The sequence below is a fragment of the Diachasma alloeum genome, unplaced genomic scaffold, assembly GCF_001412515.2.
Source record: "Diachasma alloeum isolate Michigan unplaced genomic scaffold, Dall2.0 Dall_scaffold_00914, whole genome shotgun sequence".
In the NCBI taxonomy this organism is placed as follows: Eukaryota; Metazoa; Arthropoda; class Insecta; order Hymenoptera; family Braconidae; genus Diachasma; species Diachasma alloeum.
Genome location: NW_021681032.1, coordinates 504,023 through 524,328, shown reverse-complemented (window position 1 = coordinate 524,328; position 20,306 = coordinate 504,023). Strand labels below are relative to the sequence as shown.

Sequence of the window (20,306 nt, the reverse complement as noted above, 5' to 3'; positions counted from 1 at the left end):
CCCCCCCCCCCATTTCAGTAGTTTTAATCCACTTTCGATAATAGAAAAATTGAAGAGATTTAATGAAAATCTGCAAATGGGCAAATCTGCATGGGGCAAAATGAAACACGGGGCAAAATGAAACAGCAAGAAAATCTTGTGATCTAAGGGAGATAGAACGATTTTCATGGAAACCTTTTTTGTAGAGAATTTTACAAGCTACAAAAAAGGTCCTCTTCAAAAATGTCCTATCTCCTTTAGATGACGAGATTTTCCCACTGTTTCATTTTGCTCCGTTTCATTTTGCCCCATGCTCCCCTACGTCATAAAAAATGGCACAATTTTTAGTAGAAATCGTTGAGAAAGGGAATGAATCATCCAACAGAATATCGAATACTAGATTCCCCATTCAATTTTTTCCGACAGACTAACTTAAATAATTAAAAAACTAACAAACAATTCCAGATAGTGATTCAAGTCGGCGAAGAGTTGGACGGCATAGCAATGGTGCGTTGTGCCGCCGACACAAGATCGTCGGGTCACGTGACGGAGGAGGGTGACGTACGATCCCGCGAGACCCTCTGTCCCCTCAAGTACCTGCAGGAGGTGTGACAGAAGCCTTCAAATAAGCCAAAAAGTCTGCTAAAGTCCGGGAGTAAAGGGTCAGAATGCAAAAGTCCATGGAACGATAATCTCCTGATAACCAGACCCAAATCCTCCGATAAATATTACGACTGCCTTCAGTGTAATGAATATTGTCGTCACGAAACAATATCCGTGACTGATAGTGCAATACACCCTAGAGTTATTCTGACAAATTACATTAACGATCGACACCGCAAGAACAATAGCAGTGGTGATACTAGTCAACCCATTAATTTACAGATAAAAGCTAGAAGAAGATCGTCACTGGCGCGACCAGTACGCGTTTACGATTCAGCTTCAGTTGCAAGCAATACCATAACTGATTATCCGATAAAAGCATTTGAAAATCTATCGAATTCCCGTGTATTAACCGAAATAGATGAGACAGCTTACTACAATGGTGGTGTACCATTTGACGACAATTCAGACAGCGATAATGGATGGCCTATACGCGTACGCCTCGAGGAGATGCTTGAATTAACATCCTCCCGTAGAAAAAATATTAATTTCATGAAGAGCCGGAAGAGAAAGAAAGTTACATTGACCAAGAGACAAACGTATTTCAAAGACACCGATAAATTACTGAAGGTATTTAGCGTCAATCATGTGGACCAACAATATAGGTATAATGTCAAACGATGTTCAATTATGTAGACGTTATTTACATCGTCGATTTCAGTGCTTCGTTATTTTTTTATTTCGTCAAATTTTTATCTTTTTCTCGATATGTAAAAGGAAAATATACTGCAGATTACAACTGTGTTTACTTGTGAGTTATTTTTAGTTTTACGCTCATTACCATGATCACGTACTTCGTTATGATTTCAGTATACAATAGTCGCCACGAATATTATCATTTCCTTTTATTTTATTTTCATATTTATTTTTCAAATTCATATATTTTGACATTGTTTGGATTTAATTTGATACCTTAATGTAATGGTAAATTTTGCCTTGTGGGGGGAGGTGCCGAACGGGGAATCCCGTATCTATGTGAATATCTATAATAATATGAGTTGATTCAAAGAGGTTTAAACTCGTTTGCGGTTACCCAGCCATAATTTTGAAAATTATTAGAGGACGCGTACGAAACATTTTAATAAAAAATGGAATCTATTAGTTGTTGGCCGATTCTGTTGAGAAAATCCGCAGCTTATTTACAGTTTTCTCAATAGAAAGAGCTATTTTCCGTTGTATTTTTCAGTCGACTAAATACTATTTCTTTACTCGTATTTCTGAAGCTGTTTTAAAATATTCGATGTGAACCCCGACAGCTTCATTAGTTAGAGTAGTTTGTAATCTGAAGGTTGTGAGTTCAAATTCCCGCGTGGGAGTTGCCCTTGATCTGCTTCACTGTTCTTCCGCTGAAGTATTTAAGTCCTCAAATTTTAAAATAGCTTTTCGATGTTTCGTTTGAACGGATTAAAAAATAAACCATTTCATTATTCAAAAATATTTCGAATGATCATATAAAATGATGTAGTGACTTCCCACAGCTCAATTGGTTAGACGAGCGAGTTGGTAATGCCAAGGTCGTGGGTTCGAACCTCGCCTGGTCATTTTTCGTAACTGAACTCATTGTTAAAATGAAAAACCAACTTCAATATGAAATCATTTCAAAATGATTCGATGAATTATCACTTGATTGCCTGACCCATTGACTCAAATACATGATTGCCCTCGACGTTATTTTCGTGACATGAATGTTTACAATGACATTGAACCGCTGACTCCTCTCAACACTCGAAATTTATTACCAAATACATGTGAATAATATCAATCATGTTGGCATTACGTAGTTTACAGTTTGTATTTGGCCGCCTTGACAATGGGGAATTTGTCCCCGGTGCAGGTGCCACGGAAATCGTCAGTAGACAAGTCCCAAATGGCGACACCACCGAGACCTTTTGCTTTGGCATAACTGGCTTTGTTACCGGCTGTGTCAGGGTCCTCGTAGCCGATCCAAATGCCCTCGGCACCGGTGTCTGAGTTGTAGGGCTGATAGGCATAGCTTCCGTACTTCTTTGACGGATCGCTGACGCGTCTGACACGACCCACTGATGACTCCGTCAAGCGAGCGCAGACCTCGGCGTACGAGAGGAGGCCTGGGGTCGCCGTGTGGGGACCCTCCGCCCCGGGACCGTCAGTCACAATTGGAGGGACTCCAGAGATTTGACTGTCTTCGGTTAATTTCCAGGTGCGGGCGAACGCCGGAATGCCTACCACGATTTTACCACCGAGTGTACCGCGCTCCAGCCAGTAACTGGGAATGGAAAATAAGCGATGAAGATCTTTTTTCATAGTAATGACATTGAGGTTTTATGGATTTTTTTTACTGCAGTTTAAAATTTAATACGTTTTTTTTGGGACGCCTCGGGTGTAAAAAACGACTCAAAGGCGGGAAAAAACTTCCGCCATAAATTCTCAGCCAATGGGGGACGGGAAAGGCTGAAAGACGGCTTTAAAAAATTGTTCTTTTTATAGTCACTCGACGAAGAGAGTTGAGGGTCATCTGGGGAAGATAAATAGTTTTTAGAAACGTTTAAAAATGCGAGGTGGAGGCGCCGCCATCTTTAAAGCCCATTGCGGAGAGAGGGGGTGTGCAAGATGGCGGCGTTCGTAACTACCTGCATTATATTTTCGAAACATTTTTGAAAATTATGTCTACTGAGGACTTTTAATATAAATGAATAATGAGGAATGAGAACCTGGGAAAAACAATAATGCATGATATGCAAAATGGGAATGATGTCATAATGCAGACGCCTCGAACCATTTGGAAATTTTCCTTTATCGTTGTTTCAAAAGGAAAAAAAATACGCATCTAATACTGCTCCTGGGAATTGAATTGTAAAATTCAAGGAAAATTTCTCAAGAGTCAACAGAATGAGATTTTTCTATACAACTTATTCTATTGAGACATTTTCTACAAAATTTCCTCGGCTCAAATTTCCCAAATTTTTTTCATTCTTTTTTTCTTTTTTTTCATTAAAAAAGTCAAGTAAAAAACTCAGAAAATTTGAGCCGAGGAGATTGTACAGAAAATATCTCAATAGAATAGGTTGTGCAGAAAAATTGAATTGTACGAAGAAACTACAGAGTATTTTCTCTTGAAAATTTCGAAAATTAATCCAAAGTTCAACAGAAATTGAATGAAATTTTCTGTACAATTTTTTTCATGTGCATTCAATTGGAAATTCGTACCGAACATTAGCGTCGATGTTATCCTGAGGAATCCTCCCATAGCTCTCATAAACAGGCGCTGGATAATCAGCCTCCTTGGGAGTTCTCTCAGGCGTTCGCTGATCAAAGGCCATCAAGTGAACGGCCTCGATATTCGGTGTCAATAATCTTGCATCGTAGTACACTGAAGGTTGAAGATTCGTCATGCAAAAAAAGTGGCAAATCCCATCTCAGTATTTGACGATGTGTTTTTCCTTCAGAATGTCAAGTCGACTTACCGCTGGTGTTGACGTGCGGCAAGACAGTGAGCGTGAGTGCCTTATTCCTGGGTCTCAGTTGGGCTTTCAGGTCACGGACCAAGTTTGTGAACCCATCCCTGTGCTCCTCCTCCTTCTCGTCCTTGAATTTGCCGTACCCAAAGGTCTTCTTGATTCCATGCCAGATTGAGCCGAATGTTCCGCGCTTCTTCTGTACTTTGACTGGGGGAAATTGCCAGGCGAGATCGACTCCGTCGAAGTCGTATTCGTTCAGAAGACGGACTACTGAGTTGATGAACTTGGTTCTGGCCTCGGGGGTCTCAATCTAATAGTCGATGCATTAATATTCATGGATTATTATCATATAATGCATTCGTTACGAAATTCAATTACCTTTTCATAGGAATTCTATTGAAGTTTATGGATAATTTTGCTGTGCAAGTTTGGTAGAATATTTGACAGAAAAAAGTCAATAGACGTAGATTTTTTTTCTGTAGAACTTCAATTCCACGTTCTTTTCACTATTTTTTTTTATTTCCTATTACAAAATTTAGAGAAAATAATTAGAAAAATAATGCCCGAGTATTGCTATGGAAAAATCAACATCTTTAAACTTTTTCAGAAAAAAAAAATCTATTGAAAAACAAACTGAAAAGCAACATCATTTCCCTTAAAAATTAAATGCAGTTAAATTTTCCCGATAAACCCCTAGTTTTTTTATTTCTAAATTTTTTCAACATTTTTTTACGGTCCAGAACACTCACCAAGGTCAAATATTTGTGAGTATCTTCATAAGGATCGGCATTACCCCCGACACTGAGATAAACCTTCAAATCGGGGAAGACTCTCTTCGTCTGAGTGACGAGTTTATAAAATCCGTAACCAGCGCCGGTATCGAGGTCTGGATGTAACGGAACTGCCTCGAAATTTTCATTATTGATTCCTGCGAATCCGTAAATGAGGTGTGTGCAGAGCCCGAGAGCCGGCTGCAAGTCCTGAATATTGAATTTTCCTGCAGCTGTAATAAAAATATTTGAAATTCCATAATCGCCGGTCATTCAATTGAAACACGCGACAATATTTAACAGGAAGACCTAGCAATTTCACTAGACAATTCTATTGGATTTCTATTGAACTTTCTATTAGTTTGGCCGATTCTGTTGAAATGTCGAATAAAAAATATTCTACAGAAAAAGTTGATAGAATTCGATTTTTCTGTGTAATTTATTCTATCAAGATATTTTGTGCAGAATTTTCTCGGCTCAAATTTTCCAAGTTTTTTTCACTCTATTTTCGTTTTCTTTTCATCAAGAAATTAAATAAAAAACCTAAAAAATTTGATAGAAAATATCTCAATAAAATAAGTTGCACAGAATAATTGAATAGAAATTCAATAAAATTGTTTAGCAAATTTACTCGATTGTTCTATTAAATTTGTTCATCCTGCGTGAAATATTCTGAATATTTACCAGGACGATTGAAGGACGTAGAGTTCCAGTAGCAGACGATTTTGTTGTGCTCATGAGGATCAACAGCCGCGCAAATGCCGACGCTAAACGCAAACAGCGTTAACAAAAATACTCTCATCATGAGATTCCGATATCAACGAACAAATCTGAATAGAAATATCAAAAAGAAATGGAAATCAAACGAGAGTGAAATAATTACAGACGACGGTATAACACGCATATGAAAAAGTCGTATTGAAGTTCTATTAGAATTCCATCAAAATTCTATTCCTTTTTCGCACTAATTTCTATTGAGAATTATGTAACTTCGCTGTGCGTTACCACTATACATTTTACGATGGAAAAAAGTCAACAGGCACTGATTTCCCTGCACAATTTATTCTGTAGTAAATTTTAAAATTTTCTTTTCTCGGATTTTATGATGAGAAATAAGAAGAAATGTAACGCAAAAAATTAAAAAATTCAAATGAAATATTTCAAGAGAATAATTGATATAGAATCTGAAAACCCATCGTATTTTTTTCTGTTGAAAATTTTGCGGAAAAAATGAAACGAATCCTCAATGGAATTGAAATAAAAATTCCCCCAAATTTCCGAAAAAGCGCTGAATTTTTCAATTAATTTTTTTCATACGTAAAATCACGACCACTCGGTACTACTCACTTGGAGACGTCCAGAAAACAAACTGCAAGAGCTCCGAAGAGCCAGAGCTGTTGAGATCATTGTCAATCGTGGAGAAGAGGGAGAAGGCTGCAAACACGTAAAGGCCAGGCAATTTTTCAATACACACTAACTTGACTGATGATAATAAGCCATCCCAATAGCAGAGGAGAGGAAGGAGAAAAGGGGATAATTGGCTAGATCATCACCAATTGGCGGCATCAATGGTTCTCTCGTATCAGGAAAGGTCAGAGGGGCGACGTAAACATTAACATTATTTAAATTCCCAGAATTATCCTCGCGCATGTGAAGAATAGGAGCAAACCGAATAAACCGGTGAGCACGTGGAAAATTTCGAAATACGTATGTGTGGAACTTTAAGCAGATTACAAATTTCGATGAAATCGTGGAGCTAGTAATCATGCGATAAGGATTTGGGTCTGTTTGGGGTCATGTCGGGTTTATCGGCGGGAATATCCACAATTGCGTAGTTGAGTCAATGATTCTCGCATTTGTTTACGCCAGACATCTAGACCTCTGGGTTATTTAATATCAGAGGAATTCTGTGATGAAGTGGTTGAATTAAATGAGATAAATCACGAACGATATAATTCTTTCTACTGGACAGTTTTTGCGAGATGAATAATACTTCTATTAATGTTAATATTAATTCTAATATTAATTAATATTAATGTTAATATTAATTCTAATATTAATATTAATCCCAGCCATTACAAGAAATTTGTCTCTTTGCGAAGAAATTGGAGAAACTCTCACTCAACAACAGCAGGACCTTCATAAAGTATTGCAATTCTAATGTGTGATTATTATTGTTTTTTTTCTACCCCTGTGTGGCCAAATGTACGTTGTCAACTGAATGTACAAAAGAAGAAATTCTTATACTTATGAAATAATTTATTATCTTAATACTTATACTCGGCTATAGGGTCTATAGCATGATAAATAAATAAATAAATTAATAAATGAATGAATACTTCTATTAATAATAAAAATTTTAACAGAAGTTCAGTAGAAAATCCTATAGAATTTTTTCTCAAATTGGCAAAATTCTTCTTTTCAATTTTTTCGCGTACTCTTCCTAACAAAAATTTAATATCCGAGAATTCGTAACAAAAAATCCTATTGATATTCACTTCCATGCGACTGTGCATCTATATTCAATCCAAGGACAAGTCTTCACCCACACATTTGAACTGCACGCAGTTTCTCTCCTCGACTCGACTCTTTTTTCAATATTGAGGGAGGGATAATTCAGCTTGGGTTTACCTGGTAAAAATACCTGGATTTATTAGTACGTAACGTGAGAATAAGTTCAGTGGGAATGCTAATTGAAAACTCAAGATTTATCGTATGCACAGAAGATCACAGTGCTCCTGTTATGCACGCCCACACTCGATCGCGGTAATAAAAAATTTAATTATTCCGGAGTGCATAATGCTCCGTATCATTGGCATTCAACCGGCCTAATTTGAATTGTATCAAAGCCAAATGGGAATGAATTCATTACGAATTGGATCAACAACATCGTTCATCAAAACTCCAGTGTCATTCATTTACATTTCGCTATTTTGCTGTTAAAAACATGAACCTCGAGATGAAAAGAATATTTTACAGGAAAAAGTCAATAGGTGTAGATTTTTTTCTAGAATTCTTCAGTATGAATTGCCCGAGTATTTTTCCTTGGATTTTGTCGTGAGGAAAATATGAAATACGGAGGGAAAAGGTGAAGATTTATACTCAAGGCTTTCTGTATAAAATACTTCACCATCTTATATGAGTCATATCATATATAAAAATAAAAATCTATTGACTTTTGCAAAGGCTGGGAAATTTTCGATGAAACTAGAAAAAAATGACGAATTTTTAGAAATTTTTATAGTATATAAACATTCTTTCCACTTTATTTTTCATTTCTAATTATAAATTTCAAGGCGAACGTAAAAAATTAATGCCCGAGCATTTCTACATAAAAATAAACATTCGTGAACTTTTTTCAGAAAAAAAAATCTATTGAAAAATGAATAAATAATAAAGAATAATGATTGATGTATAATAATAAATAATAAAATAAATAAATTCCATTTGAGATTAAATTCCCTAAATTTTAGGAATGAATAAATCACGAACTAGCCACCAACAACCTCATTTATTAAAACTCCAGTGTCATTTATTTACATTTCGCTATTTTACTGTTAAAAACATATAAACCTCGAGATTAATAAGTCCGTTTAATCTAGAGTGAATTAATTACGCGCATTACTCCATCCATAACGCATACAATTACGCAATCGACGTTGAAACAGAACCGAATGTTTTGTACAGATAATTCGAAATATTAGAACAGTCTTGCAATTGTTCACCCGGGAATTCTTCTCCACCTGAAATCATGATAATGGCAATGAAAATAAGGGAATCCCACCAGCACTTCCTTCAACAGAAATACATTATTGGGACATGTCTAAGTGTCACTCGGTTCCCTCGCAAACAGTTTGTCAGTCGTCCCCAGGTCTATGGAAAAATACGATTTATGAATGTGTGATAGTTCGAGATTTACATTGACTGTGTCACAATTTTGGAGAGCCAATGATGAATTCTACGCTATTAATTACTTTATCTGATCGTCCTCTATTTGATCGTCCTCATCTGAAAGAAAAATAACGAGTTCAGTTCAATAATCAACAGTTAATAAATAAATTATTATCACCAGAATACAATAAATATGAAAAATTTGCTGGAAATTTCTACATTTGATTTCTTCTATAGAAAACTTCGGACGTAAATGAAATGCACATCAACGTAAATGTGTAAATGATTGAAATTATCAAAATTCATTGACAAACTTCAAATTTTCAATTTAAATGGAATGTAATTTACATTAATTTTTTGTTTTTCTTTCTTTAGAATATTTTCGTTAATATTTTTGCATATTTATAGCTATAATTACGGCTATAGTATTCCCCATAAAGTTAAATTATTATTATTATTGTTATTATTATCATTATTATTATTAAATTATGAAATAATGAAATTATAGCGAATTCACAAGAAAATTCTATTGCATTTCTATTAAACTTTTAGTTTTTGGCTGATTCTATTGAAATGTTCACTAGAAAATATCTCAATAGAATAATTTGAATAGAAAAATCGAATTCTATTAATTTTTTCGTGTCTGAAGCAAATATAATTTTGTCCCAATACAATTAAAAAATTGTTACCCTGCTCTTCCTCCCCCAGCGGTGGCTCTCGATAATCATCATCCTGCTCTTCAACATCTTGAAGTCGTCCGTCGTCCAACCTACCATTCAAAAAACGAATATAAATACCCCGAGTCTGATAAAATGTTGCATGCAAAGCGGACAAATCAACATAACGAGATATTCGCACTGTAACTGACATGAGTCAAGTGCGAAAACTCACTCAGAAATTTTCTCGTCACGATTTAGCTCGCCAATTTCCTGGAAGCCCGGCTTCACCCGCAGCACCCACGGCGCATTATCTTTCTGGTTGAAATCGTGCTGCTCACCAGCGTGCCCATCATCATTCCGTCCCACTTCGTCATGCAAATTGTTATCCAAGAGTTTCTGGGCTTTTTGCTTCCGCAATTTGTCGTCGGTATTCTCCAGTTTTGACGCGTGCTCGTTAACTTGGGGGTTTTTATTCTCAGCTGAGCTCAGTCTCTCCTGTTTCGTTCTCTTCTCCTCCAGCATTTTGGGAATGGGGACTACACCCATGGGCAATTTAAGTCGCGACACTTGTTTCATTGGGGCAGCGGGGAAATTAACTAGTTGGGGTCTTTCCGTTGACGATGGCTCGAATTTTTTTATCGATCTGGTTGAACTTTCTATGCTTTGCTTTGATAGACTCGTTGTCGAACTATCCTGGAAAATTAAGCAATTGCTAGGTGTGAGAATACTTGAGGATCTTGGAACAATTTTAGGGATTGGAGAGAGTCATTGGGTCGTTGCATCGTTTTTTTTTAATACGAAGAATTTCGAATACATTTTCGAATGAATTCGTTCATTTTTTATTTATTAGCGGAATAAAAAACGCTTTCAAAAATTTTTTCAGTTCAGGGATGGAACTGAAATGAAATTTCATTCAGCAAGAAATTCTAGTAAAAATTATTTTGCTTTGCCTCACGATTTTCAGTACAGAATTTTTTACAGAAAAGAGATGAATTTTTATTTTTTTGCATAAATTATGATCTTGAGAATAATTTCTCTTTTATTTCTCATTATAAAATTAAATCCGATAAAATTCAATAATTCATCACAATTTATCGTTTTTTAATTAATTGATTATTCTTTAATTTCTGAATTTCTCAATTCCGAATTTTTTCTCACACCCATTGTCACCCCCAACATCAAGAAGTAGCATGCAAACCCCAACTGCAGTGAACAACAGGAGCCCAAAAAAAGCACAAAGAAACAGTTGAAAAAAAACAAGAACTCAAGCATTAAGAAATAATAAAAATTTTATTAAAATTCTCCAGATAACATGGACTAAGCATAGGCACATTTTTCAGAACAATATTACCCCTGACATTGAAAAAGACTTGATGGATCAATTACTAACAAAAGTACAGATGAACATAAATTCTTCTCTTAAAATTAACAGTAGAAAAATAAAAAACAAAGACGTAGTCCCTTGAAATAAGTACAATAATCAGTGAAGCTGGACCCACAACCCATGAAATTTATCAACAACTGAGAAGTTCATCAAATTCCAGAAATTTTATTTTTCATCCGCATTTGGCATGGGCAGAACAGACTTCTCCTGCTTCTCATTAAAATTCCCAACATCATCAGGCCCTGGCTTGTTAATCTGTACATTATTGTACGGCAATGGTAAGTCATGGTGCATTGCACCTCGTTCATCGATCGGTTTATCACCTTGATCAGACTCAACATTATCAAGAAGATTGTCTCCCTGAGGCTGATCATTAGATCTGTCCTGTCTTGGTGCCTGGATGGGAATTGGATTGTCATTTTTTTTACTTGGATAACTCACCTGCGACCGAGACGAGGCTATTTTGGGTGCTACACTTTGTTGCATGTTCAATTGATACGCACGTGGATATAATAAACTAGGGTCTGAAGATGTTGTTTTGCAAGATGGCTGGAATAACATTAAATTTATCAGAAAAAATAGTCCACTCAATAACTGAAAAATTATTAATTGTGAAAAAATTCAACAGAAAAAATTATACAATTTTTCTCTACAATTTTTAATCGATATTTCATCGATGAAAGTCAATTGATGACGATTTCCTCAAGGATTTTCATTCAATGTTTTAATAATTATGTAGAGAATAATCACCTTTATTCCATCCAATTCTCGCTTGAGCTGAAAGACCTCTTTATTGAGATGAGCAATAGTTTTATCTCTGTCGTTATCATTTTTAATCAGCTCGTTGTATTTGTTCTCAATTTCTTTCCTCTCAGTGTCGAGCTTGAAATATTTATTCTTCAGGCTCTCAATCAACTTCTCCTTATCCCCATTGTCCTTATTTTTCACTCGAATTTGGCTGCGAAGGTCCTGCAGCGTGGACTCCAGCTGTTTGGCATTCTCCAACGCCAGCTTTTCCCTCTTGGCGCACTCGTCCTTCAAGTCCTGCTGCTCGGACTGCAGCAGTTTGTGCTGCTGCTGGAGAGAGTTGAACCTCTGCAGAGCCTCAACACTGTCCTTATCTCGCAGGGATTTTTCCCTAGTGGCACGTTGCTGGAGCTCTTGTTTAGCTAAGGCATTCGAGTTTTTCTCCTCCGCGAGGGACTTCTCCAAACGAACTTTGTATTCAAAAATTACTGCAAGAACAGAATTCAACGTGACACATTATAATTCGATTCAATAAAAGGGGGTGAGTCAATTTAACTCAGAGGTAAAAGGGGATGGGCCAATTTAACTCAGAGGGGAAAGGAAGGAGACTTTTCCTATAGAAAAATGCAAATGTCGAATAAAAATACTACTCCTGCTAGTGAAGTCAACATTTCGACAAAAATATTTTAATTTTTGAAGAAGGATGAGACTTTACTCATGTGAGTGAACTAAATGTTTGTAAAAAGCCTCAATACTGTCTTATCTCTCAAGGATTTTTCTCTAGTGGCACTTTGCTGCAGCTCTGATGAGTCAATTTAACTTGAGAACAAAGAATTTTAGCAGAATATCTCGAAACAAACGTGGGGATTTTTTCTGTCCGCACCGATTGCACCAGTTCCAGGTAACGAAATCGTCAGATAAGAAAAAAAGTAAAACTGGATGTTCGATGGATTATTTTACCCGGGAGAGTATCTCAAATTTATCCTAGGAACGAAAAATAATATTTAATCTCAAGGTTAAATCAGTGTTAATTCAAAAGGGGCTACAGGATAAATAAAAAATTACTCTTCGGGTTAGATATTGATAAATTATGGCCCCCAGGGTGTAATTGACGCCGAGGACATATTTTACGCTATGGTTTACTTGGATATCAGGACTTGGTGCAACCGGGACTAGAAGTTTTTATGTAGAGTATAAATACTACTCCTGCTAGTAAAGTAAAAGTTAATATTTGACGAATGATGGGACTTTCCTCGTCGTGTTGGCGAACTAAATTTTCCACCAAGATAATTATTAATAAGCAGGAGTCGCTGTTTGAATTGTGTGATGCAAAATGAAGTGGATACCTTGGAGCTGTGCTGCCAATGCTTCTTGCTGATGGGCACATTGAACGTGTAAGTCTCGTAATCTCGTCATTTCCGTTGTCGCAGCTCGATAAAGAAATACAATTAATACCATCACCACTAGACATCCACCGTAAATGGCCAGGCGCCCTCCACGACCCCTACCGAGACGGGAGCCGCTCATCTCTGTTGAATAAGAGTTTATTCAGCGATTAAAAACCATTTTTTAAAGTAGAATTTGATTTTTATGTATTTCTCATTCTTTTGAGATGAGCTTTTTCAAAGATTCTAGCTGTTTTCGCTCTATTCGTCTTCCTTCCATTGAAAAGAATGAAACAAAAAACTTGAAAATTTCAAGTCAAAGAATGTAGAAAATGTTTTACGACAGACAAAGTTGTTAAGAAAGACGAAATTCTCCTGATTTTTCTATGAAATAGTTTCCATTAGACATTTTCAGCAAAACAATCCGCAGTAAAGCTAGAATATTATAATAATTCCACAAATGGGCTGATAAGTTCATAATAAAGAAAATAATGTCGTAATCATGGAAAAAAATAGATTATGAAATTCCATTCAGAATTTAAGGGCAAGACTGTTTCTTGAAGAGGGAAATCAATTGAATAAACTCATCAATTTGGGAATGGAGTGAGAGATCAGCTGGGGTCAACTCCATTCACGTTTGACGTAAATTTACGAAAACAGTCAACAACAATTCAGCAGTAATTTCACACGAATGGAGTAATAAATATAATAAGTAACGAATGGAGTAATAATTTAAATTTCATAATGAACTTTATTATTATTAAACTGAATCCTTTCACTTATATTCTTGAGATATTCTTGACGGAAAAAAACTTTCGAAACAAATTTATCAAAAATTCAAGTATTAAGGAAAGTCATTGACTCCATCCTATTTTCATAACAACAATTCAGCAATAATTTCACAAGTGAAGACGACTAGGGGAGGGTGGGGTAAAACGGACACTTTAGACTTTTTTAAAATTATTCATAACTCAGAAACAAATTGATCAATTGAGCTCAGTTTAGGCTCGTCAGAAAGGAAAAGAATTGTTCTTTGTACTGAAAAAAAAAATTATCAAATTTTATCAACATTTCAACCCCTCATTAACATTTAAAAAAAAGTCAAAAGTGTCCGTTTTACCCCAACCTCCCCTATTTGAGCAAAACACGTGACAAAAGTCGCCGAAATAAATTTATCAATCGACTGTGAGTGGCGAAGGAATAAACAAAGGCCTCACCTCCTGAGATTAACAGTTATTCCTCCACTAATTTGCCATCCTCGAAGTGTGGGTGACAGATGTTCCTGGGGAATAGCCACACAATTCGCAGACCCTCTCGGCGTCGAGAATACTGTGCTTCTCTTTTGCGAAGAGACAGCGACCTTGAGATTATGCCCGTCGCCGATCAACTATTGAGACACCGCATCCAGGTTATAAAACAGCCGAAAACATGTCAAAAACGGAGCAGCGGTGAGCACCAAAACCTGTTCTCAGCGTGTAGTGTACATTTTGACAATAGTTCGTGTCGGGAGTTATTACACCACAAGACCGTGTGCTACACCCACCAATGGACCGTCGGCACCGCTGGGACGCACTGGATAATTAGGGGAACTACCTTATAGAGTGATGGCACATGATGAGAATGGGTGAGCCAGCTGAACCGTAAATGATTGATACTGATGAAATGCGTCATCAATCATTGATAGTTATTGATTTGAAAACTACAAACGATTTCGCTTCGATTCAAAAAAAAAATTGGAAAAATATTTCTTTTTCATGTTTGTCGGCTGAAGGCTAAACACATGGGCGAAACTTGATTAATTTTTTATAATTCAAGAAATTATTATCAAACGTTATTAAATGCACTTCGATCATCGGCAAACCGTCAGCAATCGATTCAATAGGTGCATTGATTGAAGAATTAATATCGGTCGGCTACAATAAGGAATTTGCATGAATTTTTTTCCATCTCCCAATCTCAAGTTTGGGACCTGAACAATTCATTTTTCAGTCACAACTATTTGAAATATTGATCATTAATTAATATTTAATGTCTATTTTATTGTTCATCTCAAAAACAAATGACCAAAATTAATATAGGGGAGGTTGGGTAAATCGGACTCTTTTAACTTTTTTTTTAATGTTAATGAGGGGTTGAAATGTTGATGAAATTTAATCTTTTTTTTTCAATGCAAAGAACAATTCTTTCCCTCTGTGACGAGCCTCAACTGAGCTCAATTGATCAATTTGTTTCTGAGTTATGAATAATTTTTAAAAAGTCGTTTATTATCCCACCCTCCCCTAAACACAAAAACAAAAATTTCCGTCAGGAAATGAATATATTTTAGTGATGAGCACCCCAAGGAGTGACTCCTGCGATTTTTCGTCGATAGAAAATCGATTTGTGGAGCTCGTGAGCAGAAAACTAAGGGGAATCCCCCTGTACTATCAAACGTTCTTCTTTGAGTTCAATGTTTATCGCAGAGCCAGGAACATTGTAAAATACGATGCGGAGAGCCTTACAGTCTGCAATTATATGTTATACAATATTTTTTAGAATAATTTGGTCTGATTGCACTTAGGGCCATACGTCTGAAAAGGTTTTTGTATGGAATTTCTTAGGCGTTGGCCCAGGATGAGGCCCACCCACTTCATCAGGGCTTGAAGCCTTTTTAACATCTTACCGATGAAAAAGTTTCCAAACACATAACGATGACTTTGCCAGCTGTAATCTCGCACGGAATTTCACTTCTCATAATCATCAATCCTATTAATTTCTGGGTTTTCGGAGAGGCGAGGTACCATTTCGAGTTAATACTGGAAAAAATGAATGTAGTGTCACGAATTCACGCGAAAGGATTTCACAGGGAACCTAGCGATTTCGATAGAAAATTCTATTGGATTTCTATTCAACTTCTTCAATTGAGACTTTTCTACAGAAATTCTGCGACATGAATTTTCTCAGTATTTTCACTATATTTTCCTTTTTGATTATTGAAAAATATTAAACAAAACAATTTGGAAAATTTAAGCCGAAGAATTTCTACAGAAATTCTCGAAGAATAATTTGTATAAAAAATCAAATTCTATTGAGTTTTTCTGTAGAATAGAAAAATTTTCAATAGAACCGGCCAAAAACTGGGGGAAGGTGCAATAGAAATCCGACAGAATTTCCCAGTGAATTCGCTAGGTTTTTATGTAATTTTTTTTTTATTTCAAAGTAATACAAACGAATGAGTTTTTATTACAGGCTGAATTTGATATTGAGACTCATATCCATGACCCGCTGAGCCATCCAGCATTTGATGGCAAGCTGGGTAACTTGAGTGATAGCGAATGCCAGGTTCTTCAAGAGTTTCACTACGGCGTCGAAATTAATTACCATCTGTTATGAATAATTGACAGTTAATCGAGTAACGTTGATTTTATTTTCCAGTGTTGATTCTTTTTCACCTGCACGGCGGTTAAGCTCATCGCCATCGTAACAGATCCGAGCATTATCAAGAAGTTGACCGTCAAAACATCCTCCATTACACTTATGAATCTGTGAGAAAAATACAAAGTTCAGTTAACTCAATTATTAAAATTAAAAATGACATATTTTATGAGACAATTTTATGAAAATATCGATGGAAACTAAATTTCAATTGAATTATTTTCTAAAAGTTAATAGAAATTTGGAAAATCCGAGTGAATATGTGAATATTCTTGAACTTCCAATGAAACTAGAAATTTCACGATTTTTTCTGCTTATATTGAATTCAATATCTTTACTCTTGAAAGTTCCTCCCAAGCTATTCATTTAATTTCACTTCGTCACGTTAATTATCATCAGAAAGATTTTTCAACGGATGAACTTATAACATTAAGTTTCATGCTTACTCACTCTAATACCCTATTATGTATCTGAATGCATCGCCGAAGAAATGCGAATCCATCGTCTCCCAATTGCGGATCATTATTGAAATTGAAATGCTCTATTGAATGCCTTCCAAACAAAAATAAGAACACTTGTTCTGCAATTCAGTAGTGAAGTGGTAAACTGAGATAAGTCGACTCATCTCCCAGTTGAGTTTTTGCGGAATATTTCCGAATCTAAGGGAGATAGCGAAATTTTCCTAATCACATTTGTTGTAGCACTCAATCGGCTCCGCAAAAAAGGTTATAACAAAAATTTTGCCATGTCCCTTAGATTCCGAGATATTGATTGAAAACTGGCCAATAGTCAAAATTGACTTATCTCCTTTTACCACTTCGCTACTGAATTTTAATTCGTCACATCGCCAGACATAATTACCCTAATGCGGCGAATAATCCACAAACATGCCCGCAGCATGTGTAGAAGACACAGTCAATGGCAACGAGCATTGTAACTACACAGTAAATAGATAAAGCGGACAATGAAATGAGTGGAAAGTAGTATTTATCAGCATCAATGGGCCCCCAATTAGCTGGAAAAAGAAACTGATGTGGCACACTACCATTCGAATTGAGAACAAAGTGTAAAATAATGGCTTGAAAGGGCTGCGTCCCAAAAACAAATCCAGATATGTATAAAGTTCCTGTGAAAAATGCGATCAATCATAAATCACATCCACTCCAATACTGAAGATATTCCATCAGAATATATTTATTCACCTATAAACAACACCGACATTTGAAATCCAAATAGAGAATGCTCGCGAAGCAACTCATTCTCACGACCGCTTGGAAAAAACTTCCAATTCTCTTGCAGTTGCTCCAATAGAATTTTTATCTAAAAAATTAGTATCATTAGACAATACACAAACCCATTTGTTACTATTATGTAAACAATATAATAATAATTAGGTGGAAAATGAGCATCATGAATGGAAATCGGTGAAAAACTGATGGAATTTTGGGAAAAATTTCAACAGAAGGCGAAAGAATCGGAAGTAATTACTCACCTTACCCAAGAAAAAAAAGCAATTGATCATCTTCGTGAAGCATGTGAGTTCAACAACAAAGGGAGGGACTAGCTCCATGAAGAAGTCGAGATCGTTCGAGTGTTCGGCAACTGCTGCAATCTAAAAACGAGTGCTAAAGTGATAAAACGGAAAACTTCGGTGCATCCTCTCGTTTAATATCGATTTTTGTTTAATTTAACCATTAGAGATGTCAATACGAGGGCTATCAGCTGCTAAATGGTATTTACAAGGTATATGAGGTGCATAAAATATATAAATTGCAAATTCGTAAGCCCAATTATATCTTCAGTTCACATTCTGTGAAGAACTTATCAATGGATTTGATAACTACTGGATTTAGAATAACTGATATCGAATTATGTCAGTGAAAATGGTTTATGAAGAAATATCATTGAACTCTTTCCCGAGGATTTCTTCATTTCTTCCTAAAGCCGAGGGTTTTCCAGAGGAATGAACAACAAATGTCGGATGCAATTAACGACTTTTCCCCTGAATAAAAGACGCGAGAGAAAGAGACAGCGAAATGGGAGAACAATTCAGTAGCGAAGTGGTAAAATGGTAAAAGCCAATTTTGCCTATTAACCAGTTTTCGATGAATATCCCGAAATCTAAAGGAGATAGCAAAATTTTCGTTATAACATTTTTTGTAGAACCGATTGAGAGCTACAACAAATGTAGTCACGAAAATTTTGCTATCTCCCATAGATTCGGAAATATTCCTCAAAAACTCAACTGCGAGATAAGTCGACTTAAAGTAGCTGTACCTTTCGCCCGGGCTACATCGCACTTTTTGAATTTTTCAATTAAATTGCATGGGAAAATGTTGAAAAAATTCATACCCAGTCAATGTTATCTAAATTAAATTTCGCGAAGTATTGATATTTTTTCAAACATTCCGTTCTTTCAAATGAATAACAGAACTTGTTTGCAAAACCGTGGATAATTTTTTCTGTGGTGTCAAAAAATTTCTCGATTTTTTCACATCTGATGAAAAAAAAATTCAGATTTTAAACTTTGATTACAATGGAAGTGTTGATTTTCACATAAGACACTGAGTTAAAGCCTGATTCTTAAACATTTCTTCGTTCACGGAGAGAAATGTTCAGAAAAAATTATGGAACTCTCACTTCACTCACCGATTACGGAATCGACTCAGAAAATTTAAGTGACGGTATCGTAATTTTTCACAAGAGATTCAGATAAAAATTACGGAACGCTCCGGATAAATTCCGTGACGGTTCCGTAAAATTTCCTACAACCACATTTCGCTCCGGAATTACGGAAAAGATACGTAATTTTTATTGAATATTTCTCTCCGTGTTGAAAAACCAAAACGATAATTTCGTCGTACGATAATAACGTCGCATTTTTTCGAGTTTTCTGGAAGTTTTTTGTCATTTTCAATAATCTTTGAATTTACCGGAAGGGTAGAGCAACTTCAAACCGTTTTACCACTTCGCTCCTTAATTGCTCTCAAGGCTCTACCTGAGATATTATTTGGCTGCCGACAGCAGCAACCAACAGAGACCTGATGATGGTTCGCTCCATCGGCGATTGGTAGGGCCATTGTCCAGCCAAGCAGGACACGATCTTCATAGGTTTGAAGTATATTTGGTCCCAGAAGTCCATCGTGCGTTCGTTTCTTCGCCCTCTGTCCGTTGCGGTTGTCCTCGCGAGTGTAAGAAGCCGCGTCCCCTCGAGTCCGCGGAGACCCCCGTCGACGACGCGGCACCTCTGACTCAGCGGAACGGAGCATCTGGCGTTGACACCGTCAATTGCATACTTCGGGGATTCTTAGGAAGTCGCCACGGCGAGGAACAAAAGGTGCAATTATCGGACAATGTCGCGGGACAGCTGGCGGTGACAGTCCGATTGCATAGTACGCGGTCCTCCAGACGCCGCGGATGATGAAGAAGGCGCAGGGGTCACGCATCGGCGAGTGTCAATCATTCGAAAGGGGTAAATAGAGAAACCATGGCGACGAGGCGTTTCGACGACACTATTTCCCCAGCTCGCGGTCATTATACCCCGGGGGAAACGCAACATTTGGCTTTGACGGCGCAATTGCGAGCTGCAGGACGCGACGTGGGACACGTCAGGTGCGGACCGGAGACCGCAGCGTCCGCCACTTTCACCGGTCCGCGGGGTTCGTCGGTTCTCTCGGAAAAGGGATTCAATGAAGCCTAATTGAGACTCGTAATGCGGAAAATACGGTAGACTCTCGGTACCGTAGATTCGGCGAATGCGACTGTGTTTCCAAATGTTCAACTCGCTCACCGATTATGGAATCGACTCTGAAAATTTAAGTGATGGTATCGTAATTTTCCACAGCAGATTCAGATAAAAATTATTGCGAAACGCTCCGGAAAAACTCCGTGACAATTCCGTACAATTTTCTAGAAGCATTTCGCTCCGGAATTACGGAAAAGATACGTCATTTTTATTGAATATTTCTCTTCGTGTC

General features: G+C 36.7%; 4 protein-coding genes across 9 annotated transcripts in view; 1 reads left to right on the top strand and 3 right to left on the bottom strand.

The window, feature by feature from the left end:
* The window catches only part of LOC107045350 (SH3 and cysteine-rich domain-containing protein 2), a gene marked incomplete at its 5' end in the record, with an annotated part of 2,531 nt that extends 1,145 nt beyond the window's left edge, over window positions 1-1,386 (top strand). The window contains 1 exon segment of the mRNA XM_015267614.2: window positions 445-1,386. Within this exon segment, the coding sequence (XP_015123100.1) occupies window positions 445-591 (147 nt within the window).
* Window positions 1,387-1,474: 88 nt separating this feature from the next.
* On the bottom strand, window positions 1,475-6,292 carry LOC107045349 (chitinase-like protein EN03). Of its 2 annotated transcripts, none has more exons than XM_015267613.2 (6): window positions 6,197-6,292; window positions 5,534-5,679; window positions 4,829-5,082; window positions 4,086-4,389; window positions 3,829-3,991; window positions 1,475-2,887 (listed from the first exon to the last, which is right to left on the bottom strand). In XM_015267613.2, the coding sequence occupies exons 2-6, from the start codon at window positions 5,652-5,654 to the stop codon at window positions 2,425-2,427; spliced, it is 1,305 nt and encodes a 434-aa protein (XP_015123099.1). In that variant the 5' UTR covers window positions 5,655-5,679; window positions 6,197-6,292; the 3' UTR covers window positions 1,475-2,424. The 2 variants fall into 2 exon arrangements, with proteins under 2 accessions (XP_015123099.1, XP_015123098.1); XM_015267612.1 differs by having other exon boundaries at window positions 6,167-6,210.
* A 2,049-nt stretch (window positions 6,293-8,341) lies between these two features.
* On the bottom strand, window positions 8,342-14,462 carry LOC107045309 (Golgi integral membrane protein 4). 3 transcript variants are annotated; one of them, XM_015267525.2, is made up of 8 exons: window positions 14,133-14,462; window positions 12,877-13,059; window positions 11,534-12,018; window positions 11,225-11,332; window positions 9,632-10,092; window positions 9,430-9,509; window positions 8,824-8,857; window positions 8,342-8,722 (listed from the first exon to the last, which is right to left on the bottom strand). In XM_015267525.2, the coding sequence occupies exons 2-8, from the start codon at window positions 13,055-13,057 to the stop codon at window positions 8,707-8,709; spliced, it is 1,365 nt and encodes a 454-aa protein (XP_015123011.1). In that variant the 5' UTR covers window positions 13,058-13,059; window positions 14,133-14,462; the 3' UTR covers window positions 8,342-8,706. The 3 variants fall into 3 exon arrangements, with proteins under 3 accessions (XP_015123011.1, XP_015123010.1, XP_015123012.1); XM_015267524.2 differs by having other exon boundaries at window positions 8,342-8,592; XM_015267526.2 differs by having other exon boundaries at window positions 8,342-8,857.
* Window positions 14,463-15,166: 704 nt separating this feature from the next.
* On the bottom strand, window positions 15,167-19,509 carry LOC107045316 (odorant receptor 13a). Of its 3 annotated transcripts, XM_015267537.1 has the most exons (10): window positions 19,328-19,509; window positions 17,822-17,941; window positions 17,532-17,649; window positions 17,375-17,455; window positions 17,191-17,266; window positions 16,780-16,881; window positions 16,347-16,437; window positions 16,142-16,278; window positions 15,578-15,710; window positions 15,167-15,419 (listed from the first exon to the last, which is right to left on the bottom strand). In XM_015267537.1, the coding sequence occupies exons 1-10, from the start codon at window positions 19,469-19,471 to the stop codon at window positions 15,369-15,371; spliced, it is 1,053 nt and encodes a 350-aa protein (XP_015123023.1). In that variant the 5' UTR covers window positions 19,472-19,509; the 3' UTR covers window positions 15,167-15,368. The 3 variants fall into 3 exon arrangements, with proteins under 3 accessions (XP_015123023.1, XP_015123021.1, XP_015123022.1); XM_015267535.1 differs by having other exon boundaries at window positions 17,191-17,455; XM_015267536.1 differs by lacking the exon at window positions 16,780-16,881 and having other exon boundaries at window positions 17,191-17,455.
* Window positions 19,510-20,306: the final 797 nt, after the last annotated feature.

Coding starts and splice junctions, on each gene's coding strand:
- LOC107045349 (XM_015267613.2), bottom strand. CDS start 5,654: ATGATGAGAGTATTTTTGTTAACGCTGTTTGCGTTTAGCGTCGGCATT. Junction 5,083..5,533: donor TACGTCCTTCAATCGTCCTG/GTAAATATTCAG, acceptor TTTTTATTACAG/CTGCAGGAAAATTCAATATT. Junction 4,390..4,828: donor CTCACAAATATTTGACCTTG/GTGAGTGTTCTG, acceptor ATCGACTATTAG/ATTGAGACCCCCGAGGCCAG.
- LOC107045309 (XM_015267524.2), bottom strand. CDS start 13,057: ATGAGCGGCTCCCGTCTCGGTAGGGGTCGTGGAGGGCGCCTGGCCATT. Junction 11,333..11,533: donor GAGAATTGGATGGAATAAAG/GTGATTATTCTC, acceptor ATGTTATTCCAG/CCATCTTGCAAAACAACATC. Junction 8,858..9,429: donor GCTGGGGGAGGAAGAGCAGG/GTAACAATTTTT, acceptor TTTTTCTTTCAG/ATGAGGACGATCAAATAGAG.
- LOC107045316 (XM_015267535.1), bottom strand. CDS start 19,471: ATGGACTTCTGGGACCAAATATACTTCAAACCTATGAAGATCGTGTCC. Junction 17,650..17,821: donor GCTTTTTTTTCTTGGGTAAG/GTGAGTAATTAC, acceptor CTAATTTTTTAG/ATAAAAATTCTATTGGAGCA. Junction 16,882..17,190: donor GGATTATTCGCCGCATTAGG/GTAATTATGTCT, acceptor TTTGTTTGGAAG/GCATTCAATAGAGCATTTCA.